We start from the raw sequence: 18,980 nt of genomic DNA on the forward strand, positions 1-18,980 counted from the left end.
CGCTCTCAGTGAACCCGCGATCCGGTCCGGTGCTGCGGGACGTCCTGAGCAATCACCAGATGGCATTTCCTTTCTTCCCATTCCACTCTCTGCTGTCTCTCTGTGTATTAAACCACTGCGTAGTACTATCATCTTTTCTTTTTTTTTTTCCCAGTCAGCAGGCTCCTTCACAGGAAGGGATTCGGGACCAGACTGTGTAGGTGTTAAAAAAAAAAAATATATATATATATATATATACATATATATATATATCATCTGAAAGCCTCTGCATCCACAGAGAGCAGAGCCTCCACCTCCAGATAGCTTTCAGTGGTCATGTTATGTCGGCACCAAGCAGTGTGTGACCTGCGAAGAGGAGTAGCACGCTCCTTTAATTGTGAATTTACATTTTTTTTTCTTTTTAGTGAGGCTGTATCTCTTACGTTTTTAGTTGATTGCAGTGCACTTACAATTTGTCCAAAACCTTAATTCCACATGAGTCCCAGCAGCATCAGTCATTCAACATGATAGTTGTAACCTGCATTGAATTATTAAATGAGTTTTCTTTTGGACACCATGGGTTCTCAGGCAGGGCATGAGTGATTGGCGTATAACATATTGTGATAATAATAATAATAATAGTCAAAGTCATATCATGTATTTGAACACCTTTTAAGGCAGGTGTGTGTGGCCTCATTAGACTACAGGAGATGGACACTGATACTGCAGTGCTGGCAATTTTATCTGATTCTGGTGCTATCATATTGAAAGGGGAACAAAGAAAAGGCACAGAAGGGTTTTCTCTGCAGAAAAGATGCTTTGAATGTTTTAAAGTTGTTTTTGGTTGACTGGCTTTGGCCAGAATGTGGTGAAACACTGACAGGGTGGCGGCTTTTATGACGTGTCTGAGCCGCAGCACCAATAGGAAGTCTGCAGCTGCTGCTAACAGACTCAGTCTCATTGGTCAGCTTTGAATGTGATGGACACTGTGATCCTGCCATTGATCATTTGACCATAAGGTCACATAGCAAAAAGTTAGAAACCATTTCGTCCAGCCCGTCCTACGCAAATTTTCCTAATTTATTCCTCTGTGTACCTTCCCTTTAAAAAACAACAACAAACAAACAAACAAACAAACAAATCATCAGTGGGCTCTTAATCAGTTGGATGAAATCTGACATGGGAATGAAACCATCTTTAAACTGCAGTAAAGAAGATTACCCAAAGGAATAGGTTTGTTATCTACGTGTAATCTTAATACCAAATATCTCACCTGCACGCACCAGAACCGCCCCATTCTGCTTTTAAGAAAACCTGGGTGTGTGTGTAAAAATAAGTTGTGCTGTAAAAAGAAACAAAAGAGTGAAGTTAGCTGATGGTTTGGTGCCACAGCGGCTGAGCGTAGGGAGTGAGCAGGCTGCTGCGTGTGAGACTGCAGTGCCTGCTGCAGGTCTGGAGCCGCTGCTGACCGTCTCTGATGGGACTCTCAAGTTGCTGACCCACATCTGCTGACAGGTCCCGGCCTGTCATTGTGAAGCCAAGAGCTTGGTGCCCACTACATGATGATTCCCCTCTCATTTAGATTACCTGTCAAGCTACACTTTACACTTGACTACACTCCAAGTGTTGTTGTTTGTTGTTCTTCCTCTTGTTGTTGTTGCTATGGGATAAACATTTGAATTTGTTTAAGGGGGATTTTAATTTTAAAAGAAATCATCCTAGTTAGTTGTCACATACATATTTGTGGAGGAGTCAATACCTGGCAACAGTTTGGGGGCAACAATTTTAGCGTGTTATTATTATAGTAATTTTAGCATACTTTGTATTATATTGCATTGTGTATTATTAGTTTTTTTTTGTTGTTTTTTTTTCAGAAACAGCTTTCGAATAGAATCAAAATAATTTCCCTTTTTGGGTTTTCGTATTTGCTTATCTTGATAACTTTTCATTTATTTAGTTTGTTTAAAAAAGAAATTATATATATATATACATACATATGGAATGTTTTTTAAAGGGTACATATGAAATACATGTTTTGCACTGGATATAATTTCACCCCTCGAAATTCAAATTGTGCTGTATTTCAGCCTTACAGGATGTTTTAACTGAGATGTTCCCAAAGGTAAAGAAGTGAAGTCTTGGCTACTTGACATAAACCCTCCCAGAAACAACAGATAGGTTCCTTACTGGTTTATGGTGTCTGTATCAATAAAGCTTATCTGGTGTCCAACTATTAGCAGACAGTGTGTGCAGCCTCTTTGAGGGAACGTTGGGTCATCATTTAATAACAAGTGGAGGTGAAAGGCGTCCACTTTCTTTGGATAACAAACCTGCGACCAAAAACATGATTAATCAGCCAGCAGCCAACAGCAGGAGATTATGGGAGGGAAAGTCTGATTAAATTGATTCTGATTAAATGCTGTAATAATTGCCCCTCCCCCACTTCAAAGACCCCTTATTAAAGTCAAGAACAAACATATAATGAGTTGAATGTCCCCGAGAATCCCGGCCACCTTTTGCATATGAGACTGATTATTTATTAATACTAGTCCTGACAACTCATCAATCTCCTTTATCCGTCACGTCACCGCTCGGCGCTGCCAGGGAAGTGCACCAATTCATTTGCGGCCAGCTCCTTGCCGAAGCGGGGGGGGGGGGGGGACGTCGAAGAATCATTGCTTGTTTTCCGCATTTTGCCTGGAAATTCATAATTGCCAAGTGACCTTTCCTATTAATGTAATTAGGCGTGATGTTATCTCCTCGCAGTGTGTGCAAGCCTCCCGAACGCTCGGGGCTGAGGAGCGGGGAGGAGGAGGTGCAGCGCAGCGGAGCCAGCCGGGGCGGAATGCAGTTTGAGCGCTTTAGTGCTTGTGCAGCAGAATGCAGCTCGGTGTCATTGTGAATAATAAATACGCACCTCTCAAACATTTTGTTTATGTGTTAACTTTCCCTACCCTTCTGTGCCTGCTGCTGCTGCTGCTGCTGCTGCTGTCGTGAGCCCAGAGGCCTCACGTGCGCGCTTCTGTGCGTGCGTACGGCTCCCTCTTCTTAAGCGGAGCGGCATTTTGTTTTCCAATTACCTGCCGACATAAGTCTGCCCACCCCACCATGACCAATTTGCAAAACTCTGTGCTCAGGCGATGCATTTTCAAAGCGGGCACTTACTTTTGTTTAGCGTCCCGCTCCCCGCCATTTGTGGCGTCCGTGTTCCCGTGCGTGCGTGCGGAGGAGGGGACGGCCACAGCGATGATTTGAACATGACGAAAAGCGGTGAAACCTGCTTTAAAGGTTGAACAGCATTAGGTTCTTTGTGCTTTATAATAAGCACAGAAATGCTGTGTTTAGAACTGGAAGGGGAGAAATTATGATTCTTCTTCTCCCCCCCCCCCCCACCCTTTTGAGATAAGAAAATGACAGCTGGTAGGACAAACACATAACCTGAAGCACCACACGGTCATTTCCCAAATACATTGGTTTTATTCCACATATCCATCGGTTTTTGTTTTTTTTTTAAATTTAAAAAATGTAAAAATGAATCATTTGGAAATGAAAGACCCTTTCAAAGTATTTTTTCTTTGATGATTGTGCAAACTGTCTATCTATCGTGTTGAACATTTCTTTAAAAGTTTTTTTTTTTTCATTGTCAGTTGAACCAACACATTGAGGCTTTTTTGTGTGTGTGTGGAAGGACTGATTAAGAGATGTGCTACATTGCTTTATTACTCTGTTCCTGCAAAAATGTCATCCAGTTCTGATAAAATTGGTGCTAATATGGAGAGCTGTGCTGGCATTCATTATTATTATTATTATTATTATTATTATTATTATTATTATTATTATTATCATTATTATTATTATTATTATTATTATTATTATTATTATTATTACTACTACTACTACTACCATTATTACCATTATTTGTAATTTTGGATCAGGTTTTCAGCCTCCCTGCTTCGTAAACTGTCTCGTGGCTCCCAGGGGGAAGTGAAAGAACAGAAGCCCTCTTCCTTGTTCTGACAGACGTCAACCGTTCCCTCGACGACCTTCTTAAGCTTGAGCATTTGTTCATGCTAATCAAACAAGCAGGACTTGTGTCCCAGCCTAGCCCCCTAGTGGTGAGAGTTGTAGTGGTTCACCCTGAATCTGTGGTCTCACACCGTCATCATCCACTCTGAATCTCTTCCTGCATTTGATAACAGGGGCGGGGGAGGGAAAAAAAAAATCCCCAAATGACTTTTTTCTGCCTTCACTGGTTCTCTTGATGAACGTTGTGTCTTCTCTGTGTCCTTGTCCTGCATCCTCACAGAATAACCACCACCGCTGCATGCATGATGGACTTGAGGAGGTACCCGCTGGATGAACAGAACTGCACCCTGGAAATTGAAAGCTGTAAGTACACCAAAAGATTTAAAAAAAAAAAAAACACCACAAAAAAATCCAATGTTAAAGAGAGAAAAAAAGAAAAACACTCGAACAATAAACATTCATTGCCTGTCAAAATAAAAGTGTGTTATTACTATCTAAAAGAACCATCAGAGGAGGAGCACCGAGGTGAGCGGCTTTTCCGCAGTTTGTCCGGTGTTGCACCTTTGCGGCTGATTGCTGCGATGAAAAATGTGAGCGCTTGCTGATGTGCACCGATTCATATTCGACCAGTGTAACAAATGGACCTGGCTGCCACTGGAAGTGCTGAATGGAAAATAACATTAATATCGGAGACCCCGAGTGGACCCGCGGTGTGGTTCTCCATGTGTCTTGCTTTCACGGAATCAATAAAGTTTAATGTATAGACCTCCGCTGCTTGTTGGCACCCTCCCTCCAGCACAGAAATGCACTTTTACACACACACACACTCTTTCTTTCTCTCTCTCTCTCTCTCTCTCTCTCACACACACACACACACACACACACACACACACACACACACACACACACACACACACAAACGTCCCAGTGGTGGTACATGAGCAGTGACTCTGATGTCACCTTGCACCCTGCATGATGTCAGACCACCGAGATGAACCTGAGCTGCAGGTTGAGGACAGGGGGAGAGCAAGTCCAATCTGTCTTGAAGCTCAATCACTTTTGGATTTGGGGCTTTTGCAAGGTCACATGGTTAATTGAGGCTATCTGTCACATTCCTAATCCTGCTCATCCTGCCATCGTTTGCCTCCCAGGTATAGGGCCTGGATCTGGAGTTTCCAAGCAGATCAAAGCCCTGTTGACTGCATAGTTTGCTATTTACCTTGTGGTCCTGATACTGTCACCAATCTGTAGGTGTGTTTTTACATGAAAGGACTTTGATTTGCATTTTCAAGATTTGCTTAGAGGACTTTATGGAAATGGCGCTAATTTGATTTGACTTCGTCTGACTGGCCTCAGAATTTGTCCACTGGCTTGAGGTGGTTTTAGCTGTTCGATAACCGACTGATGTGCATCTTGGCTAACAGACTTATTGTCCAGAAAGTGATAGTGTGTAACTCCAGGAGCTATTGTGGTTGGAGGAGGCCCAGTATGTTTGATTTTTTTTCTTTGTTATTTGTTTTTTTTTGGAGCAACTGCAACTAGATATCATTCATAGTCATCTTCATGTTTCATTCTCAGACTGAAATGTATCACTTGGAGCTCTGCAGCCTGTTTCTGTGAGTTTAGATGATAACACAAACATTATCGCTTAATTGACATTATCTCATGTTTGTTTTTTTCCTCAATACTTTAATTTGAAGAAGTCAATATCTCGGGGGGAAAGTGCTACTTGTGTAATTTAGAAGAAAAAAATTGCAGTTGCTTGATCATTTTCATTGAGCGCTCCATCAATCAAACCCCATGCTCGATACGGCAGATATTTGTTGCGGTTGTCGTCCGGGATAAAAGTGCAGAGTGTTTACCCTTGGGGACATCAGTAGGCAATGAAATATGGATATGTGGAAAATTAAAAAGAAAAATGCAAGAATATCGGCTGGTTATGCTAAAGAAATGGTGGGAGTCATGCACATTAACCATCAGTTTGATTGATTGGGCCAGCAGTTATTTCAATTTCATGGACAATGTCACATTTCCTTACCCTATAACCTCAGAGGGAGATTTAACGGTAATGAATCCTGGTCCCTTAGTGAGCTGAATGCCGGCCAGTTCTGGACGTGGGGGAGTAGAATGTGAAATGTAGTTACACTTCCCGGACTGAGAAATTGATCCGCAGTGAATGCATACTGGCCCGGTGACGTAAATCTGCTGCTGTGGTCACTTCCAATTGTGCCGCCAGTTGAGAACGTGCAGAGCCATCAGCATACCAAGTGACACATGTTAATAAATATTCATGCAGGTGGTAATGCGGGTCACGCGATTGCTCCACGGGAATCTGGACATTGGCACGTGTCACTGCAAGAGAACATGTTGACAGAGGGAGCGGTTCATTTTAATACCAAAGCTCAACCTTTTTTCACACAGTTGTCACTTTCAAAAAACATGGATGCATTTTATGTGGACTGGACTGGATGGACTCCTCTGCAAAATGGTGCACAGGCGAGTCCAGCCAGTGTGTTGTGACAGCAAGTGTTTTCGTAAATAGAATGAATAATCAAATCATAAACTCAGAATATGAACAATTTCTGAAAACTAAAGCAAAATTATGAAGTTCATTTTAAAAATGTAGAAAATAAAATCTCTAGTGCTGTATTTCCCTTAGCGCCAAATCGAAAAAGATTTTTTTTTTTAATTAAAATTGAAAACCACAAAAAACAGACAACATTGAAACAACATGAAAACCTAATTTTGGTTTTCAAAATGTGTCAAATAGTGTCAAAAACATACGTGTGGTGTGTCAAACTGACCTCCACTCATTGTCCTTCCCCTTTAAAAAAAAAAAGGCTTTATATAGAAACATGGTTAAATTTAATGGCTGGCACTTCATACCACTCAGATGTTTTATGTTGCTGTCTCTCCTCCTCCCCACGATTCTGCCCTGACCTTGACACAGATGGATACACCACAGATGACATCGTATTCTTCTGGCAAGGAGGCGACAGCGCGGTGACGGGCGTGGACAAGCTGGAGTTACCTCAGTTCTCCATCGTAGACATCCGCCTGGTGTCCCGAGAGGTCAGGTTCACCACAGGTACGACTCTTGTTTACCGTGTGCATGCATGTATGAAGGTAAATATCTCATAGCGTTTTCCTTGTACGAAATATCTAAATAAAAAGCAAATCATGTAAAAAAAATAAAAAATTCTGCATATTTCAAGGTAAAATCCAATTTAAAGAACTCAAAGGTGGTTAAAGTTTGTCCAAAAATACAAAAAATCTAACAGAAAGCAAACTATTCAAGAGCAGGTCAAGACAAGACAGGAGGAAGGTAAAATTCAAGCGTTTAAATGCAAAGAAATCTTTTCTCAACATTTGTGTCGGCCACTGTTCCACGGCCTGCTGATCAGCAGTGCTGGGCTATCACTTGATGAAGTATGCATCCTTTGGTATTGATTCATTAAAAGATTTAGAGGAACCTGGAGATGATGAGGTCGTTCATCATTGTGCTATTCCCCCATTGTAAATAACCTCAGAGATTAAAACCGTCACACCGAGCCGCAGCTTTTTCTCCTGTTTGGTAATGAATTGAAAATAAAAGTGGGATTTAACTGTACCACATGTAATTTATATTGTTTCCCAACACATAAATATGAAGCTGTTGGAGAAGTTTCCTTTCTTTTGTATATATATTGCTTTTTTTCCGCGGCCGGATGCTATTGATTCAGATGCGTTCAAAAGCCCAATTAATATCTCTGCGCCAGCAGCGGATTGGTTCCTGGAGAAGTGCACGGGAATTGCAGTACCGTTTTGTTTTTTTTGTTTGGGTTTTTTATTTTGCTTTTTTCTGGCTTCTGTTAGCGCGTAAGAGTACACGTTGCAATTATGCCCCTGTGAAATGCCCTTTTGGTAATGTTTAGAGGACAGAGAGAGTGCAAAAGAAAGAGTGGTGCAGCTCTTTGTGACAATTCTCAGAGGGATGCTGGAGCGGCGTGCTGAGATAGGGGCTTGCAGAAAAAAGTGCAGTGTTTGCGACTTTCTGCCATGTTTAATTGGAATCGAACTTGTCCCTGGAAAGGAATCCATCGCTTTGGGGAAATTAGGTGCTCCATCTGAACAAATGAAGAAATGACTACCCTGCGCATTGTCAAAGTGCAGACTTTAGAACTCTTTAAGTCGTGCCACTGTTTCTCCCTCAGCCCCAACAACCCCCACCACACACACACACACACACACACACACACACACACACACACACACACACACACACATACCTCACCTTTTCTATTTTTTTCTTTCCCGACTGTCACCGCATCCCGTTTCCCCACAGGTTCATATCCGAGGCTTTCGCTGAGTTTCAGGATTAAGAGAAACATTGGATATTTCATCCTGCAAACATACATGCCCTCCATCTTGATCACCATCCTCTCCTGGGTCTCCTTCTGGATCAATTATGATGCCTCCGCTGCTCGGGTGGCCCTGGGTAAGACACTGCTTTTTTTTTTTTTATGTTAAACCTGTCTTCATTAAACAAGCAAACAAAAAAATCTTGTAGAAGCTACCAGCATGTTCACATATCTATCTGCATGAACGCGCACACGATGTGGCAAATCTCATCGGAGTCGGTTCGGATTCTTCATCAAGTCGACCCCGTCATCATTTTTTTTTTCCATTCACACGCTTGCGTCCTACGTGTCGCAGCGTGCAGCTCGCATTTGATGCTGGCAGAGGTCAACGTCAGTGCCGGGGAGACGTCAGAAACGGGCTGATGATGAAAATAGACAGCAATGTTTTTTATATTTTTACACAATGAGTAATCCCAGAAGGTACACTCGCTCCGATGTTAAAGAATCCCTCCCAGTTTATTTCAGGATGGCACGCAGCAGGGCAGGTTAGTCTGCAGGACTCTGCACCGTCAGAGTGTTTGTAACGTTGATCAGTGCACCATGCATCCAGTGTGAAGCGACTTTAAACAAATACACTTGACGTTGACCAGATCCTTTGAAAAGAGACTCTTCTGGATGCACAGTTTTAAATGATAGATTCAGCATCTTCCAGATGCTTTGACTCACTTCTTCACTTGTTTTTAAAGGCCTGATGTGTGACATTTGAAGGGATCAATTCACTAGACATGGCAACAAATTCCTTGTTTCTAGGTCAGTATAGGAGGTGGCAACTGCATATCTACAGTTACCCAGAACTTGGGTCTGCTCAGGGTTTACCCTACTACATCTGCTATGGGAAGTCAAGAGGGACATCAGACACAATGTTAAAATTGTTTGTGACTTGCTTCCTTGTCAGTAGATGGCACTAAAACTCACACAGAAGGCCTTTAAATCTTTGAACATTACAAATCTCCAGTTGTGTCCTTGTGTACTTGAAATAGTCACTGCATTGCGTACTTTCCGCACGGAACGACGGCACATTTGGTTCTTCTCATGCTTAATCAGCTCGCCATGCATGGTGCGTGTCATAAATATGTGGAAGCTACCCCACGTGCATGACTTCATCATTTCTTTGTTATGACTGCGTCTCCAGGGTAAACACGTTGACTTTTTGTTGTTGTTGTTGTTTGACGACTTCACTTGTTCAGAGTCAGACTCAACATCCAAACTGAGAATGTTTTTCAAAGTAACAGTTTATTTTATGTTGTTTTTTTTTTGTTTTTGCTTTACCCGTATCATTATTGCTTTTTTGTGAGTTGTTATTTCTTCCAACATTTCTTAGCAAAGGCTTATTAAACAATGTTTTTTCTCTTTCTTCTTCTTCTGATAGTAACTTCTTTGTTCATGTGTGTGCATGTGTGTCGCCATGCTCAGGTGTGACAACGGTGCTCACCATGACAACAATTAACACCCACCTTAGGGAGACTCTCCCAAAGATCCCGTACGTGAAAGCCATCGACGTCTACCTCATGGGCTGTTTCGTGTTCGTCTTTCTGGCCCTGCTCGAATATGCCTTTGTAAATTACGTGTTCTTTGGCCGGGGCCCAGCGCAGCAGAAGAAGATCAACGAGCGGCTGAAAGTCAACAACGAGCGCACAAGATACGAGGAGAAGCGCCTGAGGGAGCAGGTTTGCATCTTCGTCTGCTTCATGCATCCGTAGTCTTCCTCCCTGTGTCAGTCAGAGTTCACGTTGCGCGAGCCACTGCCCCGCGATCTAAGGACACGAACGTACTTACCAGTGAAGTAATCTTCCAGCGCTAATGCCACGGAGGCCCTAATGTGCATTCACAGGCCATCATCCATTGCCTTTCCCTCGAGCTCCGACTGCTTTTTATCGAGCGAGGCCTTTTCTCATCGAAATAGTGACTCATCTAGCTTAACAGTGGTGTTAACATTCTCATTTCTGATTTAGGTTGTTGTCTATGTTTATGCTGTAGGCTTCATTCACTCTCGCGCGTCGCTGCCTCGTGTCTTCGCCATGAAATATCAACATGCAGAACAAGCTCTGAAGATTTGACAATCGAGCCGCAGCAGACGCTGGAATTCGAGAAAAAAGAAACGAAAAGAAAAGAAAATAATTCAGATTGAATGAAGCCTTGTGTTGTGTGTGTGTGTGTGTGTGTGTGTGTGTGTGTGTGTGTGTGTGTGTGCGTAGTACTATATGCCTACTGAGACTTGCACCTGTTGACGCTATGTCTTAAAATGCATTGTGTGACCTCAGAGAAAAATGTGCTTCTTTGCCTGAAACTTGATAGTCGTTTTAATGTTCTCTTCATTTTTCTTTCACATTGCAAGGACTCCATTTCCGTGCCGTTTCAAACCAACACCTTCAGGTCATTTACACAGCGAAGAAATCTGTATCTCGAGGAACAAAGAAAAGTTGGGGTACATTGATTTAGAAATTATATCAGCTGTAGTGCAGAGTCAAAGCAGTCAGTGTAGAGTCAAATCATTAAGGCTGCTAATTAGTTTTGTCCCACTACTAACAAATTGTCTTTATATGAAACTTCTTGTTAATAACTATTGATGTTGCATGCCAGAAATGATGTTCCATATCATCACTACATTTTGCTATCTAATAGCTTGCAATATATTATCTTGAGGGGAGGGCGGGACTTAGATAGATATCATTTGAAGGGAGGATTTAGAGGGGCAACTCCTCCAGAGGCCAGCCTGCACTGACCCCTCGCTGTGCCTCCCTTCGCAGGTGGACGCTTACGGGAACATCCTCCTCACCACGCTGGAGATGAACAACGAAGTGATGCCTTCAGATGTTGGGAGCAGCGTCAGTGACTCTCGAAATTCAGTCATGTCCTTCGACAGCTCCGGGGTCCAGTTCAGGAAGCCCATGACGCCGCGGGATGGCTTCAGCCACCACTCACTGGACCGCAGCGCCATGCGGAGCCGGGCCAACTGCCGGCTAAGGCGACGCTCGTCCAAGCTCAAGTTGAAAATCCCAAACCTGTCAGATGTTAGCACCATTGACAAGTGGTCCCGGGTTATTTTCCCCATCACCTTTGGATTTTTCAACCTAATCTACTGGTTGTACTATGTGAATTGATGTGCACCCCACTAGGAATCATGGGCCATATTTTGAGAGCACATTAAATTGGCTTTGATACAGTTCCAAAATATGTATACACATATACAAGTTGAACATATGTATATGCATATTTCTATATATTATATTTATATATACACATGTGAAATCCGAAGGACCTTTCTGCTGTACAAAGTATTAATAGGATGACTTGAATGTTTAAGAATAATTGCGAGCAAAGAAATTTCAAGGCTTTGAGTTTCTTTTTTTCCTCCTATGAAGAAACAGACGGACAAACACGCGAACAACAAACACGCAGAGCCCACAAAAGGGGTTTTTGGAACTAAAGACTGCATGATATTTTTGCTATTCTAAGAAAAAAAAAAAAAGAGGGGCTGGAGGAGCAAAAGCAGAAGCTCTTGAGAGAGAAAAGATGTCTCAGAGTCTCATTGACTTTTTCTTGATACGTTTCATGATGAAAAATCCTCCTGCTGCAGCTCACGGCGTCAGCGGCGGCTCGTCTGCTTCAGGCATCAGCTGAGTGAGACCCTTGCCCACTCCCCTCACGCCCTCGTCACCCACCGCCTTCCGAACCACTCCCAATCGCACCCACCCATCCCCACTTAGACACCCACCCCCCAACTCCCCACCATTTCCCACGGATAACATGCACGGAAATCTCCGGTTCTACTATGTACAGCAACCTTGTTTGGATTATGTGTTGTTCCTTGGGTTTTCTGAAGTGATATCGTTCTCTTTATCGGACATCAGCTCCGGCCCCGACGCTCTCCGCTGGAGGACGGGGGAAGCTCGGCCGCCGCATTTCCCTTCCCGGAGTCGACTCCTCAAAACTTGTATTCCTTTCTCTTCTCATGTTCATTTTTCAAAGTCATATCCTGGGGGAGGGTGGGGGAGGGGCTCTCTTTTTGTTCAATACGGTCAAAATCAAGTGCTGATTATTGTAGATATGATTTTGTCTTGGAAAAATATACTGTGATTTCAGAGAGTGTCGGAACATGTTCTAGAGCTTAGGGCATTATGGGATGTGTGAGTCAAAGGTATGCATTACTCATTCTGATTGTGTGGGGATAAGAAAAAAAAACATATTCTATACGTTTTATCATTCAGATGCTCATGAAAGTATACTTGTATTGTTTATTTCCTCCTATTGATTGGTTTGCGCGCTCGTTCGGTGCAGAGTTCATTGACGTTCACACCCTGCTTTGTGTTTGCTTAAAAGGGAGGGAGGGAGGGCAACAGGGGAGGGGCTCGCTTTAGTGATATGTTTTGCAAATGATTCCACAGTAAAGATGTGTCATGTGTTCAAAAAAGAGAAAACGAAAAGTATTACATATCAGCCCACAGTTTGATCAGTTGTCATTTAGTATACAGTATTTCTTTGTTTGTTGCTGATTTTTTTTTCCAGTGTTGGAGTTGCAGTGTGTTTTGTTTGATTGGGTTAGTAACGGGCAGCTCAGGCAGGAAGCTTCCGGAAGGAGGGATTCAACATTTCTCACACAAACTCGCTCTGGACCATCACGTTGAAATGCCGTGAGGTTTAGAAACATGATCCCGATCAGGGGGTGATGAAGGGGTCCTCGGGTAGAAAAAGTGTATGATAAATAGCCATGAATTGAAACCACAACCAAAAGGCCTATAATCCATATGTGTTGTTTGCTTTTGCTCACAAACACACGCACAACACATTGCACACAAACACGGACACTAAACCCGCACTGCTTTTCCTGTACTCAGGTTCATTTGCAAGGGGAAAAAAACAGTAGGACCTTATTATTATATATTTTTTTGTCTTGTTTGAGAATCTTGGTAATTATGGTCAGCTGCTCAACTACATGACACAGGTCAAAGAGTTTGATGACACACAGTTGACAGTGCAGGACAGGGCAGAGCTTTGGAGAAAACATAAAAGATCCATCTCCACCTGTTTGGTATGGACTTGCATCTTGCCTTCACCTCCGGCACTAGCAGACTGTTCTAGGAGCTGCTAGAGTTTAGAACCAGTTCAAGTTGGCAAAAACAGTCGATTGGCCCATTAGAATAAACAATGTGGATCCTGAGAAGCATAAAAAAGAAATGAAGAAGAGAAAAAATAATGTGCAAATTGCCCTGTACACAAACGAGGCAACAGGGGGACGAGGGGGCGGGTGGAGTGGAGGCACTGCAGAATAATCGTTTTTTCATCAGATATCCACTTTCCTCTGGGATGCACAGTGCCGAATGCACATGCCCACCTCAAGTAGGAATAGTGGCCAGAAAGCAATTTGTCTCCGTAATTCAGAGCGAAGTCCGTGGAGTGATTTAGCCCGAGCCGTGATCCAATATTAGTATTTCTTTCTGTTTGATTTTTATGCATCGACGTCATCGTCCCGAAGGAAAAGGGAGAAAAACTGAGAAACGATCACCCTTGAATATTTAGTGATCTGTCGAAAAGAAGGAAAAAAAGAAGGAAGGAAAAACAAATGATACGTGAGGTGGTGAGCCGAGGTTTGTGTCCCTGTCTGCTGCAGAACAATCTGTCGTTTCTGTCTCAGTCAACTGTGAGGTCCAAAGGATAACATGACCAAAACATAGTGATTATTATTCCTAAATGTGAAGTATATATATAAATATATATATTATTTATTTTTTGCTCCATTTTTTTATTTCTTGTGATTTATGAGACAAGTGATCACGCCTCAACAAGTGCCACAATTAACTAAGTAGCAGCCAATATTGTGAGAGCTGAAATTTTACCGCCGCGCTCTGGAGCAGGTTAGGGGAGGGGGTTTTGTGTTATCTAGAGAGTACATATGAACTACTGTCGGTGAGTTGTGAGAGTTGTGACTGAGACAGTGCCATATGTTATCGTGCGCGTGCATATAGGGTTTTTGTTTTGTTTTTTGTTTGTATGTTTGTTTGTTTATTTTAAAAGCTGCCAAACGGATGTATGTCAAGACGGAGATTGGCTGAACTTGAATACAGTAGCATTCATGTTAAAACATGCAGTCTTTTGCACCTTTGGTTGAAGAAAGGCCCGAACTTAAAGCGCACTCCGCTAAATTTAGCATCGCTGGCCTCTGTTGCATCATGGACACAAAATCAAAAACAGCAGCTCAAAGCAAATCTTTACCTTCTTTTGTATTCCACTTCTTATCTTTTTTGTTTTGTTTTGTTTAATCTGGTGCCTACATTACCCACAATGCAACCGAACCACAACTCTTTCCGGGTTTGTCGTGCTTGTAGCGGCTAATGTAGCCTTGAGCTAGCCTCAAGCAATGTGGCGAGGAGAAAGAGGAGAAAGAGGAGGAGGTGGAAGGGGCAGGACTCCGGCTTTTTTTTTAATTTTTTTTTTTTACTTGTATTCTTTAAGCTCATGGGGCCAGTAACTTATGTAACATAAGGGTCAAAAGAGGTATAATTTATACACTTGTGCTCATTTGGAGCAACCTTTCAAAGTTCAGGCGGCTTCTCTGCGGTCATTAAAAGTCAACTCTTTCACAAACGCTGTAGCTTTCCTCCCGACCTTTAAAGAGATGGTGAGTTGGTGGCATTCCCTTATGGTCACAGTACACAGGACACTGATAAGATTCCTCATGCTGCAATTCTGTTTTAGATCTTTCTTCGATGTACGATGTGGACACGGATGTCACAGTCAGGGGGTCATTCAGACTGAAGGCATTATTGATCACCAATGTGCAAATTTATACCATTTATAATTTTATTTTCCTTTATCAATTTGTTTTCTTGCAAATGTGTCCTTTTAAATAATTTGACTGTAAAAAAAAAAATAATAAGAAACTGAAGATGGTGACAGTGGGTACTCATTACACTTTTTTTTTCTTCATTTGTGGATTTATTTTTTTATTATTTCATCACAGTCTGCACTAAATAATTCAAATTGCTCATTATGGTGGACTGTAAGTCGTCGAACTGTGAGGCCTGAAGATACTTTTTGTTCTATGCGAGACGGCACAGTTTGTTTGTAAAGACATTGGAATCAAGGCAACCATACGTGTTTTATCAACAAAATCAATGGAATGCTTGACCAGAACGAAGCCCGGTCTTACAATTTGAAATGAAAATTCTCAGCTAATCAAAATGTTCATTCAGACTCAGTCATTCACCTCCCCCTAAATTCCTCTTCTGATAGCTGATTCATCATCTCAAACGAACCAAAATGACAGTAACATCGAGAGTCCTTGCATGCTCTTCCATCCCGCTCAAAACATGTGTTACATGATTTTTGGACATAAAATGAATACATTCATCCAAAAAAGCTCTGAGGATTTTCTGTTCTGTGCTTTCACTGTAGGATATTTACTTATATTTTAAAAGAGGGGGACAGAAAGAAGGAGAATACTTTGACACGTATGTTCAAGACGAGAGGTGGAGGGGACAAAGTGTTGAACTGATTTCAATGTGAATTTTCTTGCCTCTAGTGTATATGTGTAATTACATGTGAATTGTACTGTAAATATGATATCTTTCACTTAATAGTTCTTAATGCATGAACAAAAACATGGCAGTTCGTAATACCAGCTAGCCTCACTGCTAATGGCATGGACAGCTTCTCTAGCATTGGCATAACTTCTGCAAACAAAACCTAAAAAAAAAAAAATCTGAAAAAAATGGAACACATAAAAATGCACAGTGTGGACAAAATAATGGAGAGATCAATGCAAAAGTCCTCAAACAGTGAAGGAGTTTCTGGTGGCTCTGCACCCTTATCAGTTCACATGTTCCTTTTCTGAGCAAAGCTAATGCTAATTCTGTCAGAGGTTCCTGCAGTATATTTCGATTCCCTGTCTCCACTGGTGGTATCTTTGTTAAAATCATTACTTTTTTCATTCCAATGACCATATCTGGTTTTTAGAGGGGCTAGGGTTTAGCACAGTGTAGCTGCTGTTTACCTCTGTTTACCAACGCTAAGTAGGCACATGGGCACTAGCTATCTTATGAAAGCCAGAGGGGCAGGATAGCCTTATGACGTCGAGGGGGAAGTTCCTTCCTGCTCCTCAAAAGCAAAGTCACATGTGTCCTTGATCAAAGTGCCACCCCCTCAGCCGCTAACCTCGGGGTAGCTCTCAGAAGTAAACATTTTTAGTGAAATTGAAGATATTGATAGAATATTGTCCCCTGGGTAGACATAAAGATAAACAAAAGCCCCCAAAACGTCCCAATGCCTTTTAGAAGTAGATTACACAAAATATTGTGCCGTGATTAAACTGTCTCAGGCGGTGCAATAGCGCTCCACTGGGATCAAATATGTTTAAAATCATGTCTCTCTTTTTTTTTTTTACTTGACTCCTATCCTCTTATTTTAAGGGGAAGAAAATACAGATTGAGCCTGTGAATACGGAACTGTTTTGTGAGCTGCAGCTTATTTACTGAGGCTTCCATGCCGTCCATGCAATGCAGTTTAATTCACCAGGTGCCAGACGTTAGCTAAAAAAGCTCCACACTGTCCGAAGAACTTTTGCTGGTAGGCTCATTATTTTGTGCGTACCTCGTAGGTTTTGTTTTGCATGACCTGAGTCCTGAAAGGTTTTATTTCCATATATTTTTTGACCTCCACGCCATCTAAGTTCATCTCCACAGCCAGGAAAGGAAAGATCCGGTGTTTACATGCTGAAATTGCACTTGTTTTACAGCCAGCTTGATAAAATCCTGTTCATAGAATTAGAGGAGGAAAAAAAACAATGTAAAACATGGGACTTACATGGTGTGATTTGTGCAAATCACTAATGTGTATTTCTATAAAGTGTATTTACTGTAAATCACACAATTTGGAAATAGATGCACCAAGTGCACGCTGTAGTTTTAATCAGGTTCAGCATAAGCATTAACATCGACCGCCCTTCAACTACAGTGGATGTAAAGGATGCTAAGCAGCAGCATCTGAGCATAAGCCATGTGACTGCACACTGAGTGGGTGTTCCCTGTATTTTCTCTTAAATAAGTTGCCTCTGGTTATGGTCTGTTGTCAATTATGTATGATAATACTTGCGAGAAGCTGTGCTGATTCCCTGTTACATATAGGTATACCTCCCTCTTCCGACAGATGGCACCAGGGAGACGATCACATGTTTAACCAGGAGATGACAAAGACACCCCCTCACCCCGCCCCCTTGATTTTACAAGAATTGGCCACCAAGGGAAAGAAAATCAACTATATCAATAGCCCATATATTTATTAATTTTCAGCATTAGCAAATTCTTTTTTTTTTATTCATTTTTGTGTTCATTTCTGATGTATTGTATTTGTTGCATTTGTTATGGATTGTTATTTCTTACTGTTGTTGTTGTTTTATCATAAGAAGGAAATGTAATTTATCTGATATAACTGGCACTGGAAGAAAAAGTACATTTGGTCTTTTGTACTGTAAAAGTTTTGTTCACATTGGGCGCTTATTTGATTCAGTTGTTTAATAAGGTGTTTGATTTCATTTCAAGTATCGGTACTCATGGAATCTACATTTGTGTAGTATGGAGTTGTATTTTTTTTTGTCAGTGCAAATTAATGTTATAGTGTCAATCAGCTTTTTTAGGTGTTTGAACAAATGTGTTTTTTACAAATACAAGGTGTTCAAGTATGTGGTATAAAAAGGGTTATCATTCAAACAACAGACTTTTTACAAATAAAGGCTTATACAGTAAAGAAAGCTAACAATGTCTTTTCATTTGCCCTTTGTGGACTAATATTTTGCTGACTTGTTTTATTTTGGACGGTGCATTTATGTTCACATATTAGTCCCCAAATGGTAAATAGTATCTGATATTTCAAAAACAAGAGGACGAAATCAGGTATTTACCATTGCTGCTCTCAGTTGTGGTCACTTTTTCAGAAGGACTGTGGAATGTGATGGCAGTCTGAAAAAAATAAATAAAACCAGTCGAGCTCCTTTTAATTTGATTACAAAACGTTGCGCGTTTTTGAAAATATACCTCCTTTCATACCCTATTTCCTGAATAAAGACACAAAGTGACTCCTGCTGACAAGTGTAGTATTTCCCCATCTCTCAATTCAGTCAAATCTTAAGATTTATTATGTTTCTTTTTTTGTTTTGTTTGTTTGTTTTTTTAAACCACTGTAAGCCAAACTATTTTCAAAGGATAAAGTGGCTTTGTGGCCCGCTGGTGCGGGGGGGGGAGGATGCTGACCTGAGCTAAGTTGCTAAATCTGCAAAACAGTGGAATTGGTTTTGTCAGAGGACAAGTGCAGTTCGATGTCTTTGCTACAACTTTTTGTCAACTGGGCAAGGACAGGATGTTGTGTGTGGTAGCCCTGTTGTGGTTGTGTTCCTTTTCGGAGCAATTTACTCTTTATCTGTGGCTAATGTGAAGGTGAGGAGAGCGGCCTCTAAATGACTCCACCTGGAGCAACAGTAATGACCCCGTGAGACAGTTGAATTATGACGTTCCTCAAACTCCTCTGGGCTTTAGGAAACAATGCGTTGTGTCAAACCCAGCTCATTGATTGTATGGATTCATAACC

General features: G+C 41.6%; 1 protein-coding gene across 2 annotated transcripts in view; it reads left to right on the top strand.

Annotated features, from left to right (window-relative positions):
- The window catches only part of gabrb4 (gamma-aminobutyric acid type A receptor subunit beta4), a 47,443-nt gene extending 32,056 nt beyond the window's left edge, over positions 1-15,387 (top strand). The window contains exons 5-10 of one of the 2 annotated variants that reach the window (XM_076020246.1): positions 4,286-4,368; positions 6,956-7,093; positions 8,330-8,482; positions 9,819-10,072; positions 10,741-10,830; positions 11,153-15,387. In XM_076020246.1, the coding sequence (XP_075876361.1) occupies positions 4,286-4,368; positions 6,956-7,093; positions 8,330-8,482; positions 9,819-10,072; positions 10,741-10,830; positions 11,153-11,506 (1,072 nt within the window). In that variant the 3' untranslated portion in view covers positions 11,507-15,387. The remainder of the gene's footprint in view (positions 1-4,285; positions 4,369-6,955; positions 7,094-8,329; positions 8,483-9,818; positions 10,073-10,740; positions 10,831-11,152) is intronic. The other variant, XM_076020247.1, reaches the window with a different exon arrangement.
- Positions 15,388-18,980: the final 3,593 nt, after the last annotated feature.

This window comes from Nelusetta ayraudi, unplaced genomic scaffold (genome assembly GCF_046127955.1).
Source record: "Nelusetta ayraudi isolate G7.1 ecotype Tasmania unplaced genomic scaffold, CSIRO-AGI_Nayr_v1 ptg000011l, whole genome shotgun sequence".
Taxonomy (NCBI): Eukaryota; Metazoa; Chordata; class Actinopteri; order Tetraodontiformes; family Monacanthidae; genus Nelusetta; species Nelusetta ayraudi.